The following is a 25,589-nucleotide window of genomic DNA, read 5'->3' on the forward strand; positions in this document are numbered from 1 at the left end:
GGGAACGGGCGGACCATAGCAGAGCAAGGGCCTCCCCCAAACCCGGCGATCGGATCCAGTTGTGGGCCATAGAGTGGGCGCGCTAGAGGCGAGATGGCAGAGAGGCAAGGCTAAAAGGTTGGGGGGGGGGCGCTCCGGCAAGGGTAACCAGGCTCCCCCCACCCCCCCGCGAGGCGAGGCGGGGGGCCGACCTTGCAAACACGGGGGGGCGGGGCTTTCTGGAGAGCAGCGAAAATGGACGGATCTAAATGCTCCTCTCGCCTCCGAGAGGAGAGGCCCTAGATGTCGGCCTCCAGCGGGTACTGTTCTGTGTAACCCTTGACCAGCTCGAGCCCCAAGCCGGCCTGGCAGAGGTCAGCCAGCTGCGACCATAACTGGGACGCCAGGAAAAGCTGGCGCATGGCGTTGAGACCGGCGAGGCGCGGGGCCTGGCCCTGCAGGTGCCGCAGAAGCCGGCTCTGCGCCTGCGCACCGGCGCTGCGCACGGCGTCGACGTTGAGGTAGCGCCACGTGCCGTCACCGCCGTGCGGGATGGGGAAGGGGCGCGTGCACAGCGTGGGTAAGCGCGGGCGCGCGGAGCTGTCTACGTGCCACTCCAGGCCCTTGGCCACCAGCAGGCGCAGGTTGCTCTCACGTGGCCGGTAGGGCTGCCAGTCCTGGGTGAACGTCGCGCTGCACGGAAGGCAACAGTAGGAGGCGGGCCACGTCGCCGCCAGTCTCCGACACGGTCTCGGTGGGCAGCGGCGAGGTGACGGAGGCCCGCAGCGCCGCCAGCTGCACACGCCCAGCCGCGCCAGTAGCACGGAGGCATTGACTCAGACCCAAAGGATGCTCCTGTGGGGGGCAAGAGTGAGCGCGGAGTGGGCAGCGGAAGGGCTGGAGAGCCCAGCGCCTCAGCATCTTCACACCCACGGGCTCCCAGCAGGACCCCTCGGAAGGACCGACTGTGCCGGGCCAAGTGGAGTGGGGTATGTGAAAGCCTGCCCCACCCCCGAGGGTAGCATGGAGGACCCAGGGGCAAGTCCTCAGGATAGGTTCCTGGAGCCCCAAGGAGGGGCGGGGTTAGTGTGCGGGAGCCAGGGGACTGGGGGTGTGGGCCCCTGGGTCTCGGAGGGGAGTGGAAGGGAGGAAAACAGATCAGTCGGTAGGATAGGGGAGCCGGGCGGAAAGGACAAAGATTCACATTAGCATGTTTGGATCCCTGGAGGGAGGCCGGATCAACAGAGAGGAGTCCCGGTCACGGAACTCCGGACGCTTAGGCTCCTCAGCCATCTGGAGGAAGGACTGAGGGTTTGACGGCTGGGAGTCGGGAACTTTTTGACTTCCCCTGGGCAAAAGGGCCTGGGTAAGGACTGGGAGTCCGGGGGCGGGGCTCACGGGCGCCCCCACTCGGTAGAGCCAGCAAAGAAGGAAAGCCGGTGACTGGGCTCGCGGGGAGGACGCCCGGCTACCCGAGCTCCCTTGCCCTTCTCACCTGCTTGGTGATTAGGCCGCGTTTCTTGAGCTCCCGGGGGCCCACTTGGTCGTCCCGGGTGAGCCGTGCCACCTTGACCCCGGGGTTCTGTGTCTTGACCAGCTGCGGGCAGAAGCGCCGCAGCAGCCCGGCCACGCCCTTGCCGCGCTCCCGGGGAGCCACGCACAGCCCCTCCACCAGCGCTGTCTCCCCGGAGTCGATCACGTGCGCCGACTCCAGCGCGATCGGCGGACCCAGGCCGTTAGGGGGCCCTCCGCCCCTGCCGGGACTCTCGGCTCGCAGGGCTCGCCTCTTCCCACACGCTGAGCACTCCGTCGTCACCACCCCGGGCGCCAGGCCAGGCCCGGGCCTGCCCCAGATCTCCTCAGCACTTGGGTCTCGAATTCCAGAGCCGGCAGAGAGGGAGCTCATTCGCCGGGCTCTCGTCCACCTCTCGAGATGCTCCAGCTCCGCGTGCACCCCTTGCCTGAGCACTGGCCACGCCCCCTTCCCTTGGATCCACCCCAGGAGCTGGCTACGCCCTCCCGCCCCGGGCCTTGCCACGCCCCGCTTCTTCTTAGCTCCGCCCCGGACCCCGTCTAGGGGCTGGTCCTGCTAACCGCGTCCAGGTGCTTTTCCGTACGCGAGTTCGGTCTATCGGGGGTCCTGACCCCACTCTTGCTCTCACCCCCGGTCTACCGTCTCTTGCCTGCTCTCTTCTTTTTGTGCTCCTGCTCCCAGGAACTCCAAATGAATGCTCAAACATCGAAGCTATCACCAGCCCCTCCCTCGGGTTCCTCTGCTACCCGTGTAGTCTCCATCCCACCCTCATTGGCTGGGCCCCTGGATCCGCACATCCTACTCTTTGGTTCCAAGGCCGACTGGCTCCTCAGCATCCGGACGGGGGCTAGGGGAGAGGCTCGCCTCCTCTCTTTCTTAAGGTCCACTCACCCAAACGTAGCTTCACCCCCTTTTCACCTGGGCCCCGGCTCTCCTCACTCCTGTTTCGCTTAGCCAGCACACGGTGCCCTCCTGTTCTGTTGCCACCACGAAGTCCAATGGCTGGGCCGTGGCCTCAGGCCCCGATCCAGACCTGGGGTTGGCCCCCAAGGACTTGGCCTTGGCCTCAGGCCCTGATTCAGCCCCCAGGGGCTCAGTCTCAGCCTCAAGCCCCCATCCGGATCTGAACTTGGCCTCCGCCTCCTGTAGCGGGGTGTTTGAGTGTGGCTCCACATCTGGCTGGGCCTCTTTTTCAGGCTTAGGGAGCTCTGAGCTGGCTGAATCACAACTGGATTGTTTCATCACCCTGCAGAAAATAGACAACCCAGTATCATGGTCAGAGCCCCTGTTTCCACATATAGCACCTGACACGCGCATGCGTGCGCACACACACACACACACACACACACACACACACTCCCCACAGTACTTTGCTACACAAATACCCCTTCTCTTTCTCTCTCCACACTAACCCTGGGAATTCAGGGCCTCCAACTCTGACCAAATCCCAATCCTACCCTGCCCCACCCTACCAGGGTGCTCCTCAACAGTGACAAACTCAGGAATGCCATGAGCTCCTCACGGACTGGCCCCAAATCTCCTTCAACCCCAGTCAGCCCCAGGGACTCAGGCAAGGGACAGAAGGTCCTTGGAGGGGTAAAAAAAAAAAAAAATGGAAAGACATCCCTCTAGGGTCCCACCATCTCTCTCAGGCCTCGGCAAGAACATGGGAAAGCCCCATCATCCCCACTCCTCCTACAAGAGGGTTCCCTGGGAAAAGCAGAGGGTTCAACCTCCTCCCCTTCCTACCACTGCCACTCTCAATCCCCAAGGCAAAGGGAGGAGGATGTAGACGCCAGATCTTCCCCCTATGTCCACTCCAGTGCCCTCCACTCCCCTCCAACACATACATTCAAACATAAGCCAGAGGAGTGGACAGGTGGACAGCACCATTAAAAAATTTCAAGTCATTTCTCCCAGGCTAATCAAACCTGCCTTTCCCTTCCTTCTGCTGAAGTTTGTCCTCTCCTTCTCCATAGGAAGACCTGGTTCCACTCTAGGGCTAGATGATTATTTGGAAAAGGGCTCTGTTGGAGCTCCTGCAAACAAGATGTGCACAGGGATCACCGATGCCCCCTTCCCCCATTTACCTTCCCTACAGAGAGTCTCTGTGTTCTCTCTCTCCCTCTGTTCTGCTTTTAGTTTCTTCCTATAATTCTTGCTCTGTCTCTTGCTCAATACTTTCTGTCCCCTTCCCCTTCTCATTTTTGGGTCAACTCCTATGGATCTGGTACCCTTTGGCCTCCAGCTCTTCTGTTTTCCCTGCCAGAGACAGGGCCAAAGAGAAAGGCCCCTCCCCAAGTCCTGAAGACGCCTCATTTCCAGACCTCTCTCCTTCAAACCAACCAAATCAACTAATCGTTATTAATTTTTATTTGACTGGGGGAGGGGCAAAGGGAGGGAGAGAGAAAGAGAAACAGAATTCAGGCTCCATGCTCAGCACTGAGCCCAACGCAGGGCTTGATCCCAGGACCCTGGGATCCTGACCTGAGCCAAAATCAAGAGTTGGAAGTTCAACCGACTGAGTCACACAAGTGACCACCCAAATCCTCCAATTAAATCCTCCTCCTCTCTTTCAGCCAATTATAACTGTCCCTTCATATAACCTACATTAAGCCTCATTAACCAACATCCCAGGGGACACACATACCAGCTACTTTGTGAGAGATAATATGGTGTTGGTTGGCTATTTATTTATTGTTAACAGGAACATGACCTAGGCTTGGGATAGGGGACAAACAATGACACCAAGGAGTTTAGGGATGATCTTAGCCTCTATGCCATAAACATAGCTTACATGAACACAGCGTGCCTGCTGTACAGACAAAGCTTTGAAACAAGAGCCCCATCTCCCTCTTTCTTTTCAGTCTGATGCTGATGTCTAAGGCTCTCCCAGGTAAGCCTGGGTGAAGTAAGACAGCATCAGGCCAATGTCATCAGAGGTGGGGGCAGCACAGGCTCAGAGGATCCTAGAGCCCCTGCTAGAGTTGGGGACCATCAGGTTCAACCCACTTCTTTCACAATGAGGAAACAGACCCCCAAGGAGGCTAAGGTCTTGCCTAAAGTGACTCAGCTTGGGCAGAGCCAGGCTAACAGTTAAGTTTTCCTAGCCCCCAGGCTAGTGGTGGGGAGACCTCTTTTTGGTGTATATTTGGATCTCCAAACCCAGCCTGAAGAGCAAGGAATTACTGGGTCCTTGGCAGGAGTCAAAGGTCTCAAGGGCTGAGGGCTAAGAACCAGAGATGGGACCATGGGAGGAATCCCCACTACCCTCTGCCCATGTCAGCAGTTCCTATGCCAACAACAAGCCGGGGACCAGCTCAAGCATCAGATTCCTTGTGACAGGCAGGAATGACGAGGCTCAGAAGAGGTAAAAGCAAGTTAGCTTGTGGCTCCCATCTATGTCTCCAGGCAACCTCACCAGCTGTTCCTGAGTCCCTGGAAAATAACAAGCTGGTAGTTCTGTGCTGACTCCAGCGATTCCCCACTGCCCCAAAAAGGGACAGAAAGTGAGCAACTTGTAGACTGGGACACATCCAACGAATAATTCAAGACATGAGGTTTTGGTTACCCCTCCTGTGCTTTCAAGATGGGGGAGAGTATTTCCAAAGGGTGTGTCTATGCCTTGGATAAAGTGGTTTGTAAGGGGGTCACAGGGAAGAAGGAAGCGCCTGCAAATTCATCTCTTCCATCTTTCCCCCAGTCACTCTTCCACACCTGCTCCCTTTGGTGGGGAGGCGGGGGACAAAACAGTTCCAAATTCCTTAAGCCCTGGGGGAGGTGGGGACTGGGAAAAAAGCAGGTCGGGGGTTCCAGGCTAAGCCAAAGCTGCTGGCTGGCCCCACAACCCTGGCTCCACACGCTGATCCCTTCCCATCCCTCAGAATAGCGCCCTCCAACCGGGCTCCTTGAACTATCGCTCCCATAGGTGTCTAGGCAGAGGAAGGGGCAGCCCTTTGCGTCCAGGGCACTGTGGGAGATGTAGTTCCGGCATCTCCTGGACCAAGCTCCAGGAAGAGGGGCGGCACATCCCCTCCATATCCTCCACATCCTTGGATCTATTCTTTCAATCTTATAAATATAAACGATCGCTCTGGGAGGGGATGATTCTAGTCCTCGCTGGGCATGCTGGGAGCCCCCCCTACCCCACCTCCACCGCACCCCACACACCTGAAATATTGATGCCCTTGAGGTCGACAGCTTCTCGGAGCTGGAAGAGGGAGCAGAGAGCGGAGAGGCGGAGACAAAGAGACGGCAGTTACACAAAGCGCCCAAAGAACAGAGCGGGAAGGACAGGAAGGGAGGCAGGAAGGAGACAAAGGCGGACAGGGGGATGCGAGGCAGAAGAGGATGGGAGAGGGGAGTGGCAGCAGGCATGGATATCAGACACAGACATGACACCTCGTGACTCAGGGCCCAGCAGATGCCAAAAAGAAAGTCCTAGCGCTGCACCCCCTCCCCAGAGAGACCATAAATAGAAAACAGCGACACACCCCCTTCTCCCCACGGTGTGCGATGGGGGAAGGGGTCAAGGGGAAGAGAAAGCCAGAAAAGGGTCTGGAAGAGAACAGAGACCTGGGGGCAGAGGCAGGGAGACCAGATAACATGGGGCAAAGGCAGGGGGTGAGGAAGATAGACCAACGAGCAGTGTGTGCGTGGGGGTGGGGGGAGGGTGCTCCAGGGCCACAGTCATGGACTGGGTGGGGACTGTACTCGGGGGTCTTCCCCAGTTTTCCCTCTGCCCCGTTCCAAGAGTGGGGGTGGGGGCGGCAGGCGCGCGAGATTCCGAAGGAAGCTGTCTACTTGACAGGGGTCCCTCTGGGCACCAGGCTCTGGGGACAGGTGGGAGAGCCATGGCGACGGGGTGGGGGAGGGATGACGGACAGGAAAGTGTCTCCGAACACCTAGGCGAAGTCCAGGTCCCAGTTATCTAGGTCACCGGACAGGGAGAGGTTGGGCTGTAGGGGGCGCAGCGGCTGACTTCCCCCGGCGGGGGTGGGGGTGGGGGTGGGGGGTGGGGGGGCGGTGGCCTTCTGCTGCCCCCATTCCGCGGTGGAGGAGCACGCCAGCCCCGAGGCCCGCGGCCCCCTACCTCGCCGGAGCCGGAACCGGGGCGGGGAAGCCCAGACACGGAGCGGGGCCGGCCACGCGGACAGCGAACGGTGCCGGTAGAGGGGGTCCCTTCGGAGCCCCGAGGGTCGAGCTCGGGTGACGCGCGGGGACCGGAGCAGTCCCAGCTCGGAGTGAGAATGTAGGGTCTGCGCTGCGGCTCAGTTCGGCACGCGGGCGCGAGCGGGGACATTCGGGGTTCGGGCGCTGCGGGCACCTCCCGCGGCGACGCTCCGCCGGGCCGGGCGGCGGCTCCGAGGGGCGGAGACCCCAGCGACGTGGAGGAAACCCGGCCCGGATCTGGAGTGGACTCGGGTGGCCTTGGGGAGGTGCGGGCGGAGAGCAGGTGCCCTGGCGGGGCGGGGCGGGGGGGGGGGGGGTTCGTGTGGACCTGGGTGGCGGGCGCAACAGGATAGCCTCAAGTCTGGCGGACGAGACTCCGCCCCTTGTCCTGGCTAGGGAGCCGGACCTTAGGTGGAGGTGCCTTGGGTTTTTTTTTGGGGGGGGGGGGGGGGAAGAGGGTACTGCTGGCTTAGTTATTGCCCCCACGTCCCTAGCACCTCTATGCTCTGTCCTGAAGCACCCCCCTTCCCCAATCTCGCAGTCCTCCCTCCGACCTCCCGCCGCCAGATAAGTCAGAGCGACTGGAAGGGGCACGCAGAGCCCTGGGGACCAGGTCAGAGAAACTGATCAAAGAAATTGGAAAGTCGTGAAGATGGGGATGTGAGGGGACACCAGGAGACAGAAGCAGAGAGGCGGAAGGAAGCAGAGCGAGGCCAAGACCGGTCAGAGTGTCCACCCCTCCCCGGGGGGCGCAGGGTAGCCTCGTCCCGCAGGTGCATCAGAGGCCTCAGCTCACGCTCAGCGGCTGGCCGGCAAGCAACCAGGCCCCCACAGGGAAGCACGCAGAAAGAAAAACTCCAGGTACACCCACGAACCCACTCCCTCACCCCCAGCACACGAACACAGACCTCTGCGCGCACGCACACGTCCTGGGGATCTCCGCACAGGCTCTGCACCTCGTGCTAAACCGTGTGTGTGGGGGAAGGGTGGGAAGAACAGGCAAATGTGGACTTTGAGCACTGTCCCCAATGAGCTGGTGGCCTTGGCACTTAACTCCCGAGGGGCTCCTTCCCACCCTCCCCCCCAAAATGAGGTAAAAAACATCTGCAGTTCTACCCTGTAAGGAACCAGGTAAGTGATGGATGGGGAAAGCCCTTCAGTGACTGTAAAATGCTGCAGGGATTATTAAGGTCTGTTAGGGGTGAGAGCCCCTCTCCCTCGCCCTCCCTCCAGGGTCTACCCAGCTCTCGTGCTCCTCCTGCCCCCGGAGTTCATTTCTCACCTATCTCATTCCACTTTTTTTTTTTTTAATTTTTTAAATGTTTATTTATTTATTTTGAGAGACAGAGACAGAGCACGAGCAGGGGAGGAGCAGAGAGAGAGAGACACAGAATCCGAAACAGGCTCCAGGCTCCGAGCTGTCAGCACAGAGCCCGATGCGGGGCTCGAACTCACAAACCGTGAGATCATGACCTGAGCCGAAGCCGGGCGCTCAGCCGACTGAGCCACCCAGGCGCCCCTCATTCCACTTTTTTTACACTTTCCAATGGGCTGTGATCAGATGAAGGTTCATGTCGTGTTCCTCGGCTCCCACACACATGGCCACACAATAAGTAACTTGACAAGTTACTCAACCTCCCCCCCCCCTTCTTCTTTTCTTAATAGGACTTCTCCCCATTTCTATATTTTTTTTTCTATTTCTGGGTTTTAAAACTGTTAACACACTGCACATCTCAAAGCCGCAGTTCAGGTGGAACTTGCTCAATTGTGGGATAGCACGTCAAAAAGTTAGAGGAATTGGAGGAAAAAAATCACTAGTGGCAGGCGGTAGATGCAACCAGGCTCTGATCCTCCCCCTTTTCACCAGAAGCCCCGCCTTCTGCTACCAGAAACTCTGGGATTGGTCCAACGTCCTCCACTTCCAGTTCCGTCAACCAATCAGAATAGAAAGTCCCCCTTCGCCCGCCCCGCAAACCCTTCAAGTCCAAACCACTCTGAAGGAAGAAGTCAGCGCCCATTGGGCCGATCAAACACCGTCAGGGTCCCAAATAACCAAGCTCAGACTTCTGAAGTCTCAGCTCCCCAGAGGGGCTAGCGGGTGGTAGTGGTTGGAAGATGACTAATCTCCTGGCTGCCCCTCCCAGCGAGGGAGAACAGGAGGCTGTCAGCATCCTTAAGTGCTCTGAGGATGTTGGCAAGTGGGACATCACCCTGTGCCACTGTGCTTTAAAAGAGGCCGAGGTTAAGACCGGTGGGGATGGAAGAGTGCTCTGCTGGTAGAGGTCTGGGTTCCAGAGCCACCCTGTACCCCCTCCTGATGGTGAGCCACAGCACCACCCAGAATGTTTACAGAGCACTTTGACTTAATTCTCACAGCACTGTAGGATGGGTGAGGCTGTATAGTGGGGGTTCCGAGAGGTCGCATGATGTGGGCCAGGGACGCTGGGGGGTTTTCTGACTGCAAATTCAGACCCCACTGCCCACTCACCTCTCGGAGGTGCTTTGCAAGCTGTAAAGCAAGCAAATGCCAGTGCTGTTAATGCTGGAGATTTCCCTTAGTTGCTCTGAATTTTGTAAACACCTATACCTTGGGGTCCCTATTGGCTTTGGCCCTCACGCTGGGCTTGCTTATTTGGGCCTTTTATTTGGGAGAGCCTGATGTTTTGTTTGCCTTCTCTCAGGGCAGGTGGGCCCTACTGTCAGCCGGGCAGTGCTGTCGCTGTCTGTCATTTCTTTTGGGCCCATCCTCTGCCGCAGGGGCCTCCCCATCCTTGCCTTTCTCTCCCACCCCTCGTCCCCAACAGACCACCTTGGGTCTTCCTCCCTACCTTCTGAACACCTCCGCACCCCAGGATTCTTGTGTCCAGGACTTTCTCCTCCAGAGTTTGTGGGTTTTGACTGTTCTCCTCTCTGACCCCTCTTCACCCTCTGACTCTCCAAGCTGTGAGATCGAGGCTGAGACCCCTGCCCTCTCCCTGATCCAGTGACCCCTCTATCTGGGCAGTTCCCTAATCCACAAGTCAGGTCTTGACTTCCCAGGTCGTCTCCAGCTATCTGTGGGATGACATCAATTGGCTGATAGCAGAGAAATAAAATATGCTTAACAGGAACTGAACTGGGCACCTCGTATGCTTTTTGTCGTACAACTTTCGTGACCAGCTCATCTGCAGATAAGGAAGGAGACCAAAGATCAGAGGGTTAAGTAATTGGCCCCAAGTCACAGAACCAGAGAATCCATAAAAGTCTTGCTTAGGATTATAACACTGAAAGGAATCATCCAGATCATCTCAGAAGGCAAAGTATCACAGATGCCACATACTCCTGGTGACTCACGGTTTCCTCATCTGTAAAGAGAGCATAGCACCTAACTTCCAATAAAGGTTGAATAAGATAATGAATGAAAAGTGCCTGACATTGCATAGAAATTCAATTAAAGGTAGGTGTTACTATCTAGCTAACTGGAACAGCAGTTCTCACATGTGGGGCACTGTAGCTTATACACTGGAATTCACACATAACCAGAAGCCCGTCTTATTTATTCTTCCTTTGGGGCTGTCAGATGTTAGGAACTTCGTGAACCAGGTGATAGAAAGCTGGGAGACCATTGAGCTTGATGGTGAACTCTTTTTAGAACAAGGCTGATGTTACAGTTAACTTTATGCCTTTGGCACTTTGTTCAGGTCTTGGGCACATAGTAAGTCCTTAATAAGTATGTTACGAATGAATGAATGAATGAATGAATAAATGACTTCAACCTGTTTCTAGAGTGGGGTAAGGCAAGACCACCTTTGACCACTTATCAAAGGTCACCCACTGGGTAGAGGTAAGACCAGATTCCTGGTATCTTAACCCCAAGCCAATGCACAGCCCAGCCTCACGCTACATTTCTAAAGGGTCAGCGTGATGGCTCTGCTTAGAAGTCCCTGAAGTTCCGCCTCGTCTCTCCCCACTCATCACCAGGTTCCTCTCTCCAGTCCACATCATGCAACACCAGTAACATCTGTCATTCATTCATTCGGCAAACATTAATGTCATCTTCTATGGGCCTGGTTGACCCACTGCTGCTCTCAAAGACTTCAGTCGAGTTAGCCATCCACTTTTATTCTGGACAATACCTAATACAAACAAAAACAGAACAGGGGCACCTGGGTGGCTCAATAGGTTAAGCGTCCAACTCTTGATTTCGGCTCAGGTCACGATCTCATGGTCGAGGGATGGAGTGCCACATTGGGCTCCTCACTGAGTGTGGAGCCTGCTTGGGGTTTTCTCTCTCCCTCCCTCTTTGCCTCTTCTCTACTCACATGCACACCCTCCCTCAAAATAAATAAATAAACATTAGAAAAAAAATAGGACAGTACAGTGAAGCCCCACTAGCCTATCATTAGCTTCAACAATTATCAACTCATAGCTGATATCGCTCTACACGGCAAGCATCCCAATATTTTGAAACCAATTTCAGACATTGTATTGTTTCACTGGTATTGCAAGAAATCATTTTAATGGCATTATCACAGTGATATGGATGGAATTGTGCCTTCCCCCCAGTTCGTATGTTGAAGCCCTAACCCCTAATGTGACTGTATCCGGAGACAGAGCCTGTAAGGAGGTAATTAAGGCTAAATGAGGTCATAAGGGTGGGGCCCAAATCCCACAGAATTATAAGAGGAAGAGACACCAGAGATTTCTCTCTACCCATTATGCATTTGCAGAAAGAAAGGCGGAGGAGGCCGAGAGAAGTTGGCTGTCTACAGTTCAGGAAGAAAGTTCTCGGGGCGCCTGGGTGGCGCAGTCGGTTAAGCGTCCGACTTCAGCCAGGTCACAATCTCGCGGTCCGTGAGTTCGAGCCCCGCGTCGGGCTCTGGGCTGATGGCTCAGAGCCTGGAGCCTGTTTCTGATTCTGTGTCTCCCTCTCTCTCTGCCCCTCCCCCGTTCATGCTCTGTCTCTCTCTGTCCCAAAAAAATAAATAAATGTTAAAAAAAAAAAAAAGAAAGCTCTCGCCAGAAGACGAATCTGCCAGCACCTGGATCATCACGGACTTCTAGCCTCAGAACCATGAGAAATGAATGTCTGTTGCTTACACCCTGTGTGTGGTGTCTTGTTATGATGATGCCTGAGCGGACTAAACACACACCTAAAACCCTTCCTCCCTCCCTCTCCCTTTCCTCACTCACTCTAGGGGAAGTCAGCTTCCTGGTCTTGAAAGACTCAGCCCTGTGGAGAAGCCCATTCAACAAAGACCTGAGGCCTCAATCGAACCACTGGGAACTGAGTCCTGTCACCAACCATGTGAGTGAACTTGGAAGCAGATCCTTCACCCCCAGTTGAGCCTTGCGATACTACAGTCCTGGTCAGCAGCTTTAATGCAGCCTGAGAATTCTAGACCAGAATCTCCCAGCTAAGCCCGAAACTATGCTACAATAAATGTTTGCTCTTTTAAGCTGGTAGGTTTATGGGTTATTTCCTCTGCAGGAACAGGGAACTGATGAAGTTGATACATATTTTAGACTTATTTTAATCTACACAGTTCCCTTCCACCTCTCCCTTTTTGCAACTATTTGTTGAAGAAACAAGATTGGTTGTTCCCTATAAATGTCCTCACCGTCTGGATTATGCTGATTACACCTCCATGGTGTTGTTTACCATATTTTTCTCTCCTCTGCTTTTCCTGTAGGCTGGGAATTAAATCAACATGCCCTGTCCAGTATGGTAGCCATTAGTCACTCGTGGCTATTGGGCATCTGAAAGGTGGCAGGCACAACTGAGGAACAGAGCTTTTTATTTCATTTCATTTGAATTAAAATTTAAAATAGAGGGGCGCCTGGGTGGCGCAGTCGGTTAAGCCTCCGACTTCAGCCAGGTCACGATCTCGCGGTCCGTGAGTTCGAGCCCCGCGTCGGGCTCTGGGCTGATGGCTCAGAGCCTGGAGCCTGTTTCCGATTCTGTGTCTCCCTCTCTCTCTGCCCCTCCCCCGTTCATGCTCTGTCTCTCTCTGTCCCAAAAATAAATAAACTTTGAAAAAAAAATTTATAAAAAAAAAATAGATAACTGATCTAGTTATTGGAAAACTTGAAAAAAAATGTATTTTTAAGTCATGTCTGCACCCAACGTGGGGCTTGAACTTACAACCCCAAGATCAAGAGTAGCTCACTCTTCTGACTGAGCCTCCAGGCAACCCTGGAAAACTTTTAAGTATGTTCAGAGTAACTTTTTCACTTGTGAATTTTACAAACTTTAAATATGGACCAAACATTTCCAGTGGATGTTTAGCGTCTAAACTGAAATATGTTCTTTTTTTTAAATTTTTACTTTTATTTTAGAGAGAGACAGAGAGTGAGAGAGAGCAGAGGAGGGGCAGAAGGGGGGAGGGAGAGAGAATCTCAAGCAGGCTCCACACTTAGTGTGGAGCCTGACGTGGAGTTTGATCTCACGACCCCAGGATTTCGACCTGAGTCGAAATCAAGTCAGACGCTCAACCGACTTAGCCACCAAGATGCCCCTAAATGGAAATATGTTCTAAGTGTACAATACAAACCAGATTTCAAGGACTTAGCCCCAAAGGAAAGTATGTAAAATATCTCATTACTGTTTTCTTATTACACATTGAAAGAATATGTTGGACATATTGGGCTAAATAAAAAATATTATTAAAATTAATTCCACCAATTTTCTCTTTATCATTTTATTGTATTATTTTATTTTAATCTATTTATTTAAGTAGGCTCCACACCCAACATGGGGCTTGAACTCATGATCCTGAGATCAAGAATCACAGGTGTGGGCACCTGGGTGGCTCACTGGGTTAAGCAACCAACTTCGGCTTAGGTCATGATCTCTTGGTTGGTGGGTCCGAGCCCCTTGTCAGGCTCTGTGCTGACAGTTTGGAGGCTGGAGCCTGCTTCGGATTCTGTGTCTCCCTCTCTTTCTCTGCCCCTTCCCCGCTCATTCTCTCTCTCTCTCTCAAAAATAAATAAACTTAAAAAAAAAAAAAAAAAGAATCACACGCTCTACCAACTGAGTCAGCCAGGCACTCCTCTTGCTCTTTTTAAAGTAGTTACTAAGAAAAGCTTAAATCATACATGCACTTTTTTAGGAAGGACTGTATTCTTCCATCAAAGGCTCAAATGTAGTTTATCTTGTTGGAATCTTACCAGATGCTGTCGCTCAAGACTTCAATCCAATCCGTTATTAGGGCCTGCAAAATGTTGATACTCTTATTCTGTCATTCTAGGTGTTTCTGTGTTTGTTTTAACTAGTTGGAAAACACCTATAAAAGAAAACTTATTCTTCTGTGCTCTGATTACCCTGAGGCATAGTTTGTGAAGGACAGCCAGGATGAATGCTTAAAATGTTTCCTTTTATTTGTTAATTTTCAAAATAACAAGTTGATGCCTTAGCAATTTTCAGTGGTGATCAACTCTTCTTTTTAGAACCACTATGAACTCATGGACTTTTAAACACGTTTAATGTGATACAGTTACTGTCCCTTCCTGATGCCTCAAGGTATCCAACTGTTCGGATAAACTGGTGCTTTACAGTGACACAGAAGGGTCATGAGCGATCCTTACAGAGAGAGTTACCGGGATGCAGAGGTGGGATGGGCTGAGCCTGCCTGGCAGGCTGGTAGGTTAAGGGAGGTGTCCTGGAAGTGGGACCTGAACTGAGCAGTAAACATTCCCCCCGCAGAGGATGAAGGACAAGGTCCCGCCAGCAGGAGGGGAAAGCGAGAGCAAAGCCCGAGGCAAGCAACAGCCGGCTTCACGAGAACAAGCAGTTCTGGGTTGCACGCATCCATTCGGTAGGTAGGGGCTGGCCAGCAGGGGGCGTGTGGTGGAGGGCGGGGGGAGGCAGTGGGCAGGGGAGGGAGGGAGAAGGGAGGAGAGGGAAGGAGAGGGGAAGGGTTTTAAGCAGGAGTGACACATTTGCCTTGCGAGTAGAGACAGCCCTCTGGTGGCCACATGGAGGATAGCAGGGAAGGAAAAAGCCGAGAGCAGGCAGAGAGCCGAACTTGTGAAGTTTCTTGGGTTCGTGTATTTATAAGTTAGACTCTTCCAGATCAGGAGGAGAAATGACAGTGTTGGGGCTTATTATCCAGCTACACCGGAGGAGGAATGGCACAGGGAAGTTCAGTAACGGTTGAAAACAGAACAGACCCTCAGGACAGGCTAGTGATCCATGTTCTTTCTGTGCACCTGCCCGGCACACGTCCCCAAGGAAAGATCTCATGGCAAATGCTGACCACTTGCACCGAACATAATTTCTACAAGAGACCACCTCTGGATGGGTGCAGTCCCAGGCACAAGCAGAGAGGACTTTTGTGTGATTTCTTTTTTTTTAAGTATGCTCCACGCCCAGCGCAGAGCCCAGTGCAGGCCTTGAACTCACGACCCTGAGATCAAGACGCGAGTTGAGATTGAGAGTCGGGTGCTCAACCGCCTGAGCCACCCAGGCACCCCTGTGTGAATTTTTTAATTTTTGTTTTCAACGTTTATTTATTTTGGGGACAGAGAGAGACAGAGCATGAACGGGGGAGGGGCAGAGAGAGAGGGAGACACAGAATCAGAAACAGGCTCCAGGCTCTGAGCCATCAGCCCAGAGCCCGACGCGGGGCTCGAACTCACGGACCGTGAGATCGTGACCTGGCTGAAGTCGGATGCTCAACCGACTGCGCCACCCAGGCGCCCCTTTTTTTTTAAATTTTTTTTTTGATTTTTTTTTGATTTTTTTTTTTTTTGAATTTTTAAAAAACACCTGTTGTGGGTTGAATTGTGGCCCCCTGCCTCAAAGAGATATATGGAAGTCCTAACCCCTCCTACCCATGAAAGAGACCTTATTTGAAAATAGGTTCTTTGCAGACATAATCCTATCAAGCTGAAGTCACCCTAATCAAGTATGACCGGTGTTCTATAAGGAGAGGGAACTTTGGACACGACACAGAGGGGAAGGCCGTGTGACAATAGAGGCAGAGACTGGGTGATGTCGCAGCAGCTGAGGTTGATGACACCACCGGGGGCTGGAAGACGGGAAGGAGGGTTTCTCCTCTACTGGTTTCAGAGGGAGCAGACCCTGCTGACACCTTGATTTTGGCCTCTGAACAGTGAGACAATAAACTTGTTGTTTTAAATCACCAGATGAGTGGCACTTTGTTACAGCTCCCTAGAAAACCAGTATAGCTCCCTTCCTTCCCATGATGGGTACGCTGCCCCCCTCTCTGGCTCTGTGAAGGGACCCCCAAGCCCTCCCGGCCCTCTGCTGGGCTTCCCGGTGCTGGGCACAACCTGCAAACCGGGCGGCCGGTTCCCTCCACAGCCGGTCTCTTGGACCGGCTCCCTTCATCTGTTCGGCACTCGTCATGCACTAGGCGTGGCGATCGCCATAACGTGGTCGAAACGCAAAAACAAGCAAGACATACTTCCTGCCCTCAACGTTAGCATTTAGGAACATGAGATAAAAGATTATGAGCAAGCCCGATGTTGGGGTAGCAGAACACCTAATGTGATGGTGCCCGTAATGTGATCACGTAATGCAACGCAATGTAATTTCACGCAATGTAATTCTTGCGAGGTGGCTGTGGTCAGGAAAAGATCTTGTGTCGAGATAATAGTGACACCAGCTGATGTTTGTTGAACACCCTGCCAGGTGCCACGCTAAGCCCTTTGCATGTGTACCTCATTTAGAGCTCAGTGTGGACACTGTGGTGTAGATGACAGGATCAGAGCCTGCCACTATCCGCACGTGGTAAGTGCTGAACACCGGGGTGGGGGGCTTGGGGGGGGGGGGTTGGGCTGTGACTTGACGGTAGGGGTTCCATCTAGTCTCCAGGCAGGAAGGAGAGGCGAGTCAGGCCCGGTTGGGAAGCTGGACTGGGCTCTACCTGAGGGGGACCTCGAATGCTCTGCTGAGGATTTTTACACCTTTTAACAACAAAGATCCAAAGACAGTGGGGATCCAAAAGGGAGAATTACATGATGAAAACAGCATTTTAGGAGGAGCGTCTTGACAGCAAGAGAGGGTGTCGGATGGGAGACAAGAGACAAGACCCCTGATCGCTCAGGAGTGGTCCCAGAGGGAGTCCATGGAGGGATGGGGTCATGGAGGAGAAGGAGATGCTAAAAACCACTTAGCAGGAAGACACAAGAGGCCAGGAATTTTGAGTGCGGTTCTGGAAGGTGGGGAGAGAGGAAGGAGGTGAAGCCAAGACAGATGCATGAAAAACAATGGTTGGAAAGCAGGATGACAGAATAAAAATGGGGACCAGAGGACATTTAACCGTCAGTGCGGCTAGGATCAGAGCATGGCTGCAGAGGTTACTTGGGGAGGCTCCGGAGAGGGTAGGAGGTGTGCCAAGGCCTCCTGAAGCCTATGGCCTCCACCCAATCTGGGCTGGCTTCCAGGAGAGGAAGGATGCTGGTGGAGGTGCCTCCAGGGCCAACCCAGTTGTAACTGGATGTCTAGGCTTCTCCTGTTTCTCTCCAGCCTCGAGCCAATCCCTCCCACCTCCTGACTTTATTGGTCTTGGATTTCAGACAGGGGCAACAAATGATGGGGAATGAAGTCCCCTCCTCCCTCTCTCCCTGAGTCCTCAAAGGTCCCCTTCCTCACCTGTCACCCAGCCCAACCTCCCCTCCCTAGAGATAGGCACCTACCGCTCACAGGGGAGAATGGCAGGGGGCTTCTTGGAGGAAGGCCCATGGCAATCTAATCCCCATACTCCCAGCTCTTGGTGGCCAGTTCTCACTAGAAGTTGGTGCTTTTGTCCCTCGGGGGAAGAACCCAGAGAAAAACACATGTGATGCTACCCTTAAAGTTTGGGATGAGGCACAAAGGTCCTGCATTCCAAAAGGGGCCAGAGCAGATCACATGCAACGAGCAAGAATGCATTGCCCAAGCAAATAGTTGAGAAGTGACCCTTGAGTCCCTGACCCATGACAAGGATTGGACACAAAGGAGAGAAGTGGGCGGGGGGAGGGGGGCTTTCAGAGCTCGAGGGCAAGGCTTACTTCCACAAGATCGGTGACATAGGTTGCAAGGCTCAAAGAGCTCGGTACGCCCCTGTGTTTGTTGGATGTGCCCACAGAGAAGTCTAATGGCCAGACTGTAGCTGGCTGGAGGTTCCCTCCAGGAAAGAAGGAAAGACAGTGGTTGCATTGAGGTCAGCCTGTACTATAGTCGCATCTGGGCTAAGGGTGTTCAAACCTGGGGCGCCTGGGTGACTGGTTGTCAAGCATCTGACTTCGGCTAGGTCATGATCTCATGGTTTGTGAGTTCGAGACCTATATCAGGTGAGCTCAAGTCCCGCTTCGGATGTCAGACGTTCAACTGACTGAGCCACCCAGGTGCCCCTCTATAGTACAACTTGAGGTGGATGAAGAAGTTATTGCCTGAGAATGACCCAGATAAGTCACAGGAGTGCCCAGATTTTCATGCAGGAACAAGAAAAACTTCTTCCACTGAATATATTGTATAGGACAATATAGGACAGTGGGAGATAGGTATGGTTACGTCCCAATTACATTTCAACAAGGTATTCTTACGTCCTGGACACAGACGCACAGCCAGTCCGTAAATGGGACTGACATAGTCAGAGGACGCTATGACCACACGAGGTCCCCCTAGACTGTTCGGTCTTACCCTCTGGTTGGACCGATGCCATGCCCATCATGGGGATGACAATATTTTGCCAATCTCTGTTCTAAGCCCTTACTTTTTTTTTTTTTAAGTTTATTTATTTCGAGAGAGACAGAGACAGAGATAGCACAAGCGGGGACGGGCTAATAGAGAGTGAGGGAAAATCCCAAGCAGGGGCTTGGGGCTCAAACTCACGAAACTGTGAGATCATGAACCTGATCTCAAGAGCTGGACACTCAGCCGATGGAGCCCCCCAGGCGCCCCAGCCCTTCAATATTAATTCTTTGATCTTGACCGGAGTTCTGTGCTTGTTGGGTAACTGGGTTCCTGTTGACCTAATGCCGGGCTTGCAGTAGGGCTCAATGCCGGTCAGGTAGGTCCTTATTTCCCCTCAGCTCCCAGCTACGAGGAGACCCAAAGGACAGAGAGAGGGCGTGGAAGCGAGCAGTGTACCTTTCTCGTACCGCTGGAGATCATTTCCCTCCCCATGAGGCCAGATGCCCTTGACCAAGCTCAGCATTTGCTCACGCTCTTGCGCCAGGCATCCTGTCTTCTGCAGCCCACCCTGCAACGCCTAGCGCCCCCCCCCCCCCCCCCCCCCCCGCAAGAGCCACCCTCCTCAACTCAATCCTGAGACCCTGCGGCTCTCCGCGAAGCAGATGCCTTCATTCACAGAGAGAAAAGGGCTCAGCAAAGGAAGGAAACCTATGCACGATCCTGCAGCAGGATTAAGTCTTGCTGGGAGGAGAATTCAGGATTCTGACACCCAATCTAAGGCAGCAGCTCCAGGGGCGTCTGGGTGGCTCGGCCTGTTAAGCGTCCGACTTTGGCTCAGGTCATGATCTCGTGGTTCGTGGGTTCGAGCCCCGTGTTGGGCTCTGTGCTGACAGCTCGAAGCTTGAAGCCTGCTTCGGATTCTGTGTCTCCCTCTCTCTCTCTCTGCCCCTCCCCCGCTCACATGTTTTCTCTGTCTCTCAAAAATGGATAAATGTTAAAAAAAAAAAAAAAGATACTAAAGCAGCTCCGTGGCACGTGAGAGTGGGGGCGGGTTACCCACGGAGGCACAGCGTGAGCCCTGCAGGCAGCCGATTCCACACAGCAGTGGTGGGAGAGAAAGAGCTTTTATTGGAGTGGTGCAGCTGGCATAGGTGGAGGTCCCAGGGGGCTGGGGGCTGGGGGGCGGGGAAGAGGCTAGATAAAGGTGAGGTGAGTTGAGGCAGGGACGCCACAGCTTTCCTTGTGCTCCTCAAACAGTGTCTCCAGGGCCTGCATGTAGAGCCTGTGGTAGTGGTTGACCTCCTCCTCGGTGGGGCAGAGGATCTGGGGCACCGGAATGGGGCGGCCCACTGCAGGGAGAGGGCAGACAGGGGTGAGGCGCGGGATTGCCCGTACAGCTGACGGCCGCTCTCCTCCCCCAGAGACGGGCACTCACCCACGGTGGTGATGGGCCTGGCAAAGGGCAGCAGGCCCCAGGAGTTGGCCGAGAAGAGTCCGCGACCCCAGAAGATGCAAGGTGAGTAGCCCGTGAGCTTCTTGAAGGCAACCTGGCACAGGTATTGCCAGGAGCCGGGGGCAAAAGCCTTCAGATGGAAGATATCATTCTCTCCAAAGGAGTACACGGGCACCAGGGAGGCGCTGAGCAGGGACAGCAAGAGGGAGGACGCGTGTTCGGGCCAGCGGCTCTCGGGGAGCCCCCGGACGGGGCTGCAAACCCCTCCCACGCCTGGCTCCCCTCCCCGAGGCCTTTTCGAGCAAATGACCAAGAAAGATCTGGAAGAAAGGACTCACAATTCTTGAGAAATGATTGCGTACCGGGCCTTCCTCCCCAGCTGAGCCTCGAACCACATGGCGCTTAGGGCGCCCTGACCCCCACCCTGGTACAGACAAAACTCCTCATACAGCTCCCCCAAAACTCAAGTCCTAACGGCATGACCAGTGACACGAACAGTCTCTTTCTACTGGATTTTTACCATAGAGTGAGCTAGAGGAAAGAAAGTGCTATTAAGGGGCGCCTGGGGGGCTCAGCCGGTTGAGCGTCCAACTTTGGCGCAGGTCACGATCTCACTGTTTGTGAGTTCAAGCCCCGCACTGGGTTCTCAGCTGTCAGCACGGAGCCTGCTTCAGATCTTCTGTCCCCCTCCATTGCTGCACCTCCCCTGCTCTCACTCTCTCAAAATAAATAAATAAACTTAAAAAAATGTTTTAAACACATCCATGCAGAGGGGACCCAGGCAGCTCAAGCCTGTGTTGTTCAAGAGTCGACTGTATACATTTTCTCATCTAATCTTTGCAACCATAATATCGTTGTAAAATTAGGGATTAGTCCTATTTCGCAAGTAAAGAAACATGTCCGAGGTCTCGCCTTTGAGGTAGAGTCAGAAAGGGATTTGAACCCGGGGCTTCTGAGCACAAGGTCCTGCTACTCTTTCAGAGAGGGAAGACTGGCCGAAAGTGGGTATGGTGTTGAAACAGAGAAAACCCTCAAGTGTTGACATGAGAGGGGGTGCCGGCCGGGGCGGATGGTGGGGGGTGCTCAGTCTGTTGAGCGCCAGACTTCAGCTCAGGTCACAATCTGGAGGCTTGTGAGTTCAAACCCCGCGTAGGGCTCTATGCAGACAGCTCAGAGCCTGGAGCCTGCTTCGGATTCTGTGTCTCTGTCTCTCTCTGCCTCTTCCTCACTCACACTGTCTCCGTGTGTGTGTGTGTGTGTGTGTGTGTACGTCTCTCTCTCTCTCAAAAATAAATAAACATTAAAAAAAAAAGTGCTGACATGAGAGGCCGATAGGCGCAGGGCACAGTGTGGGCTCTGGGGACACAGAGGCCCAGCTACAGGGACCTGGATATGTAGGGACAGAGAGCGTGGGCCCCCAGATGCAATGCAAAATTCACCAGCACCCTCGGGCTGGGCACTTGCGCCCCACTCACCCGTGTCTCAGTGCCAGGCGCACGAAGCCTTTGCGATTCCGCAGAACGAGGTGGTGCGTCCCTGGGATTGCATACAGGGCCTCCTGGGCGCCCCCAATTATGATGACCACAGCCTGCCCTGGCTGGGGCTGAGAGAGAATAAAGTCCAGGCTCCTCCGATTCACAGAACAAATTCCTGCATGCATGTGGAGGTGGGGAGCAATCACCACGGGCTCCCGGGCTGCCTGGCCCCTCGCTCACCCTTTTGGCGCATGAGCCCCACACCCCCATTCCTTCCAAGTCTGCTGTCCCGTGCCCGTGTCAGTGTGACCTATAGTGCCTCTCCCCGCAAGGAGGCAGGACACTTGCCCCAAAAGCTACTCCTTGCCACCTACTGTGAGCCCGGCCAACATTACCGCTGGGTGCCAGGCCTGGCTTCATCTTCCACTTCCCAATCCCATACCGCGTCCTACGGTGAGGCGCTCCTCCCCCACCCTCGCCAGACTGCCTCCCACCCGCCCAGCTGGCCGAGTGGGAGGCCTTCTGGCCCGGTGGGGGAGGGCCGCCTCACCGTAGGACGAGGTATAGTCTCGGTAGATCGGGAAGTAGAAGATGACGCTCAGTCCCGCCGACGTGAGCCGAATCCCGGGGAAGTGCTTGGAGAAGTCGTTCATCTCCGTGTTGAAATTAGTGAAAGTTCCCACGCTCATGATCCCGTGTGGGTGACCACCGATCACATAGTTCCGGTCCGGGGGCAGCTCTGCTGTTTTCACCAGCTTGGGGGCGTCGGGCAGGAGGAGGAGGAAGAGGCGTGGACGGCAAGACAGCAGATGAAAAGAGTCTCCCTCCACCCCAAGCAGGCTTCAGAGTTCAAGGTCCTCCCTGGGCCAACAGCAGGGGCGGGGGCTACTCTGCAACACCATTCGGCCCTCCTTCCGCGTGCCCCATTGTCTGAGTTTAGAAAGCCCAGGGGTGCATAGGCAGGGGTGAGCGGGTGCGGGGGGGTGTGTGTGAGGGTGGGGGGAGAGGGAGGAGGCAGAGAGTCTCTGTGGATGGTGACCTCTCACCTTGACCGGAAAATAATCCCTTAGCTCTTTCCACATACTCCAGGTTTTCACGAACGCAAAGCGCCTTCCACCTTGGGGCAGAGAGGTGGGTGGAAGAACGCCTGGGGCGCTCAGCCACCCTTCTTCCTCCCCCAGGGCAAGTCCGGCCATGCTCACCTCGGTTGGGAGTGTCCCAGTCCAGGAAGAACCACACCAAGTAGAGAACAGAGAAAGACCAGAGTGGAGTGAAGAGGAGGAAGAGGAGGAGAAGGGAGAAGAAAGGACCTGGGTGAAAGATGAGAAAGAAAAGTCACTTCGCGTTTGAAGCTGGGTCATCGCACCCAGCGCCTGCTCTCCTCCGGCTCAGATCGCCCTGGTGCAGCCAGCCACCTCTGGCTCTCTCCTGCTCCCTCTGCAAGGGGGGCTCTAGCTTTCCTGCCCCCACTCCCTGCTCTCCTTGGGGACCCCAGGCCAGCAGGCCTCTCACCCATGAAGAGGAAAGACAGCACGAGCTGGTAGGCGCTTATTGCTTCCAGCCACTGCTTCCGCACGGTTTTCATGGCGAGGCGCAGCGGGGGGCGTCGGAGACTCCTCTGCCAGTAGCTCCCCTCTGCCAGCGGGGCTCCAGGGGCCCGAGCACAGACCAGGAAGGTTTGGGCACCGACGGGATGGCTTTCTCCCGAGAAGGCCAAGCCCTCGGGGCCCCCTCGGAACCGCGGGTGTGTTGTGCGCGTTTGTGGAGTGGACGGGGAGATCTTGGATCCGAAGCGCCAGTCTCCAGCATGATCTTTGAACTTGCAAGGAGGTCCTCGGGGTGGAGGTGGGAGGCGACAGGAAGTGTGCGAGGGAGGTGGGGCGTCGGTTGTGGGAAGGAGTCTCAGGAGAAGCTGGGGAGCCCGCCGACTGAGTCCCCGCCGAGGCCGTGCGCTCTCCAAGCGCGCGTCCCGGAGAGCGGGTCTCCGGGGTGTCAGGGTCATCCGGAGGCACGGCCGCGCAGGAACACGCACGAACACGCACACGTTGCAGCTCTGTTCCCACGTTTCATTTCCCTCCCCTCCCCAAGTCGCCGCGGGGACCTGCGTGCCCTGGGGAAGGCGAGGTGCGGGTGGGCGGGGAAGGCGCAGCGCGCCTTGTGCTCCTGGAACAGCTGCGTGAGCCTCTCCACCTAGAGCGCGGGCAGCGCGTCCACCTGCGCCCCGCTGAGCCGCGAGCAACGGACGGCAGGATTGGGGGGTGGGGCGGTGGGGGGGGGCACTGCGGGCAGAACGGGAGGTGAGAGGGGCGGTCGCGGGCACCCTCATCCCGTCCCCTTCCCGCCCACCCGCCCGACCGTGGGGGGGGTATCTGGCCCGCCCCGCCCCCCCCCCCGCCCCCCGCGGGGCGGGGGGGGGGGGGGGCGGGGCGGGGGGTTGTGGAGCGGGCGCGGCAGAGGTGCGGCCCGCAGCCGGGGACCTTCACCTCCCGGAGCTGGGAGCGCGCGGGGCCCGAGCTCCGGCGGGAGCCGGTGCGCGGGCGGGAGGAGGAGTGGGCCGAGGCCGGGGCTGCCCGCCGGTGCCGGGGGCGTGCGAAAGGGCGGGAGGAGACGCAGGCTCCCGTGGAACAGCCGCAGGGCGACCCTCAGCAGCGGCCTCGGCGCCTCCTGCGCTCTCCTCGCCAAGAGCCGGTAGGGCTCGGGAACTGCGGGAAGAGCTCGTTCTCCCCGAGAGAGAAGACAGGCCCCAGGAGAGCGAGGAGGCATGCCTGACTCTGAGTCCCTAACCCTCCCACCCCCCACCCCCATCCCTGACCGGGGCCGGCCCTCTGCACTCCTCCCGGACAGGGCAGCCCACGGGTGTCCCGCCCGGCCACTGGCCGCTTCCTCAGTGCCAACTTGACAAACCCCTTCTGATTCCGGATCCGCAAGGTTAGCGCACTCGCTTTTGGGTCCAGTGCTTCCAGGGGCCCTCCCACGGCCAGGACTGCCACCTGGCCGCCCTCAGGCCGGGACAGCAGATAGGCGGCGCTGGCCTTGTCAGAGGACAGCAAACCTGGGGTGAGGGCAGAGGCAGGGGGCCTGATGCCTGGGTCCTTGAGAAAAGGGGTAGGAGGACACCAGGCAGGTAGAGCTGGGACCCGGAGGGCCGCCCCTCCCCCCCCCGCGCCCCAGGGCAGGAGGTTGAAGTAGGAGTCGCCAGCTAGGACTGGGGGGTGCTGAGGCTGACCTGCCCCCTCCTCACCACTACACATGGTGTAGTCCCGGAAGCGAGGGAGGTGGAACCAACCTGACAGCCTGAGCAGGTGCGGCCAGAGGCCTGGAAAGAGGCCCAAGAAGCCCGTGGTCTCTGTGCAGAAGTTGCTGGCTTCTGCAGGGAACATACCCCCATCCTGGCAGTGAGATCAGACTTTCAGGGGTGACCAGAGGAAGAGTCGGTTCCAAAGCCTTGCCCCCACGCGGCACACTGTTCCTGGGTGCCCCTCACCAAGACAGGAAAGCCATCTTGGAAATGTCTCCAGATGGCCCGGTTGCCCACCCAGGCAGAGCAGTGGCCTCCTGCGTGTGGCCAGTCCCTGTCTCCAGAGAGCCAGACCAGGTAGAGGAGGGCTAGGATCCAGGCTCTGCCTAGGATCACGGGGATGAGCGCGGCCAGGCACACCTGGGCCGTAGAATGGAGCGGCGGGGGTGATACTCAGGACCCCCTCTTGCCTGTTGCATGGTTTCAGGCCCTTCTGTCCCGGCTCATTCCTTCTATGCCTTCGAGGGCCCCCAGAGATCCCTGCCCTGCCTCCCTCCTGGAAAGGGGAAAGCGGGTGCCAGGTGCTGGGACTCACTCACCGAGCCCCAAAAGAAGATCCACTGAAGGACGGCCACCGCTTGGAGACTCTGCAGGAGGCCGGCACGCTGTGGAGGGGTGATCCCACAGGGGCTGCCATGGGCTCTTAAGTACCCTCCTCATGGTCCAGCCCGCCAGCCCTGGCCCTTGGTCCTGGTTCGGCCCCCGTTTCCACCCTCTTTGCTGCACACTGTACCCTTGTGAGCCCCAGGATGAAGAGTTAACCACTCCGTGAACCCACGGGCCCGTGACCAATAGAACCAAACAGAAATGCCCAGGGGTGTGGCCAGGAGCCTGGGGGTGAGGAAGGTGTTTGGGCCTTGGGCCTTTGTGAATAGCCAGGCTGACAGAGGTCTGGGAAAGCGGGTGTGTATCACCAATGGCAGAGCTCCCCACACGAGTGAGAACAGTTAGAAAACTCTTTAGTCGCCCTGGCCGGCCCCTAAGGAGTAGCTCGGGCCTCCGTGGGGGAGACATCCCAGAGGGAAGGGTTTTTTGGCAAAGGCCAATGATTGGTG

At 55.8% G+C, this 25,589-nt stretch overlaps 2 protein-coding genes and 1 long non-coding RNA gene across 5 annotated transcripts; 1 reads left to right on the forward strand and 2 right to left on the reverse strand.

Annotated features, from left to right (window-relative positions):
* The first annotated feature begins 7,048 nt into the window (after positions 1 to 7,048).
* On the forward strand, positions 7,049 to 15,813 carry LOC121017664 (uncharacterized). 3 transcript variants are annotated; one of them, XR_005784845.1, is made up of 4 exons: positions 7,049 to 7,546; positions 11,863 to 11,972; positions 14,370 to 14,481; positions 15,539 to 15,813. It is a non-coding gene; the product is annotated as an uncharacterized LOC121017664 (long non-coding RNA). The 3 variants fall into 3 exon arrangements; XR_005784846.1 differs by lacking the exon at positions 7,049 to 7,546 and adding an exon at positions 11,672 to 11,751 and having other exon boundaries at positions 15,528 to 15,813; XR_005784844.1 differs by lacking the exon at positions 7,049 to 7,546 and adding an exon at positions 11,672 to 11,751.
* Positions 15,814 to 19,413: 3,600 nt separating this feature from the next.
* On the reverse strand, positions 19,414 to 22,994 carry LOC121017663 (2-acylglycerol O-acyltransferase 3-like). The gene is made up of 7 exons (XM_040456040.1): positions 22,749 to 22,994; positions 22,439 to 22,546; positions 22,283 to 22,353; positions 21,787 to 21,991; positions 21,237 to 21,411; positions 19,744 to 19,946; positions 19,414 to 19,657 (listed from the first exon to the last, which is right to left on the reverse strand). The coding sequence occupies exons 1-7, from the start codon at positions 22,819 to 22,821 to the stop codon at positions 19,503 to 19,505; spliced, it is 990 nt and encodes a 329-aa protein (XP_040311974.1). The 5' UTR covers positions 22,822 to 22,994; the 3' UTR covers positions 19,414 to 19,502.
* Positions 22,995 to 23,426: 432 nt separating this feature from the next.
* Positions 23,427 to 25,194, reverse strand: LOC121017447 (2-acylglycerol O-acyltransferase 2-B-like). Its single transcript, XM_040455654.1, has 7 exons — positions 25,186 to 25,194; positions 25,074 to 25,139; positions 24,721 to 24,894; positions 24,478 to 24,625; positions 24,091 to 24,288; positions 23,720 to 23,938; positions 23,427 to 23,515 (listed from the first exon to the last, which is right to left on the reverse strand). The coding sequence occupies exons 1-7, from the start codon at positions 25,192 to 25,194 to the stop codon at positions 23,427 to 23,429; spliced, it is 903 nt and encodes a 300-aa protein (XP_040311588.1).
* Positions 25,195 to 25,589: the final 395 nt, after the last annotated feature.

This window comes from Herpailurus yagouaroundi, unplaced genomic scaffold (assembly GCF_014898765.1).
Source record: "Herpailurus yagouaroundi ecotype Mexico unplaced genomic scaffold, PumYag 216, whole genome shotgun sequence".
Taxonomy (NCBI): Eukaryota; Metazoa; Chordata; class Mammalia; order Carnivora; family Felidae; genus Herpailurus; species Herpailurus yagouaroundi.

Bases quoted from the DNA above. Each gene is read 5' to 3' on its own strand.
- LOC121017447 (XM_040455654.1), bottom strand. The intron at 24,626-24,720 runs GTGAGGGGCACC...TCTCACTGCCAG, and splicing joins AAGATGGCTTTCCTGTCTTG to GATGGGGGTATGTTCCCTGC. The intron at 23,516-23,719 runs GTGAAGGTCCCC...TTCTGCCCGCAG, and splicing joins CGCGCTCCCAGCTCCGGGAG to TGCCCCCCCCCACCGCCCCA.
- LOC121017663 (XM_040456040.1), bottom strand. From the start codon at position 22,821: ATGAAAACCGTGCGGAAGCAGTGGCTGGAAGCAATAAGCGCCTACCAG. The intron at 22,547-22,748 runs GTGAGAGGCCTG...TCTTTCACCCAG, and splicing joins GCTGTCTTTCCTCTTCATGG to GTCCTTTCTTCTCCCTTCTC. The intron at 22,354-22,438 runs GTGAGCATGGCC...CTCTGCCCCAAG, and splicing joins CTGGGACACTCCCAACCGAG to GTGGAAGGCGCTTTGCGTTC.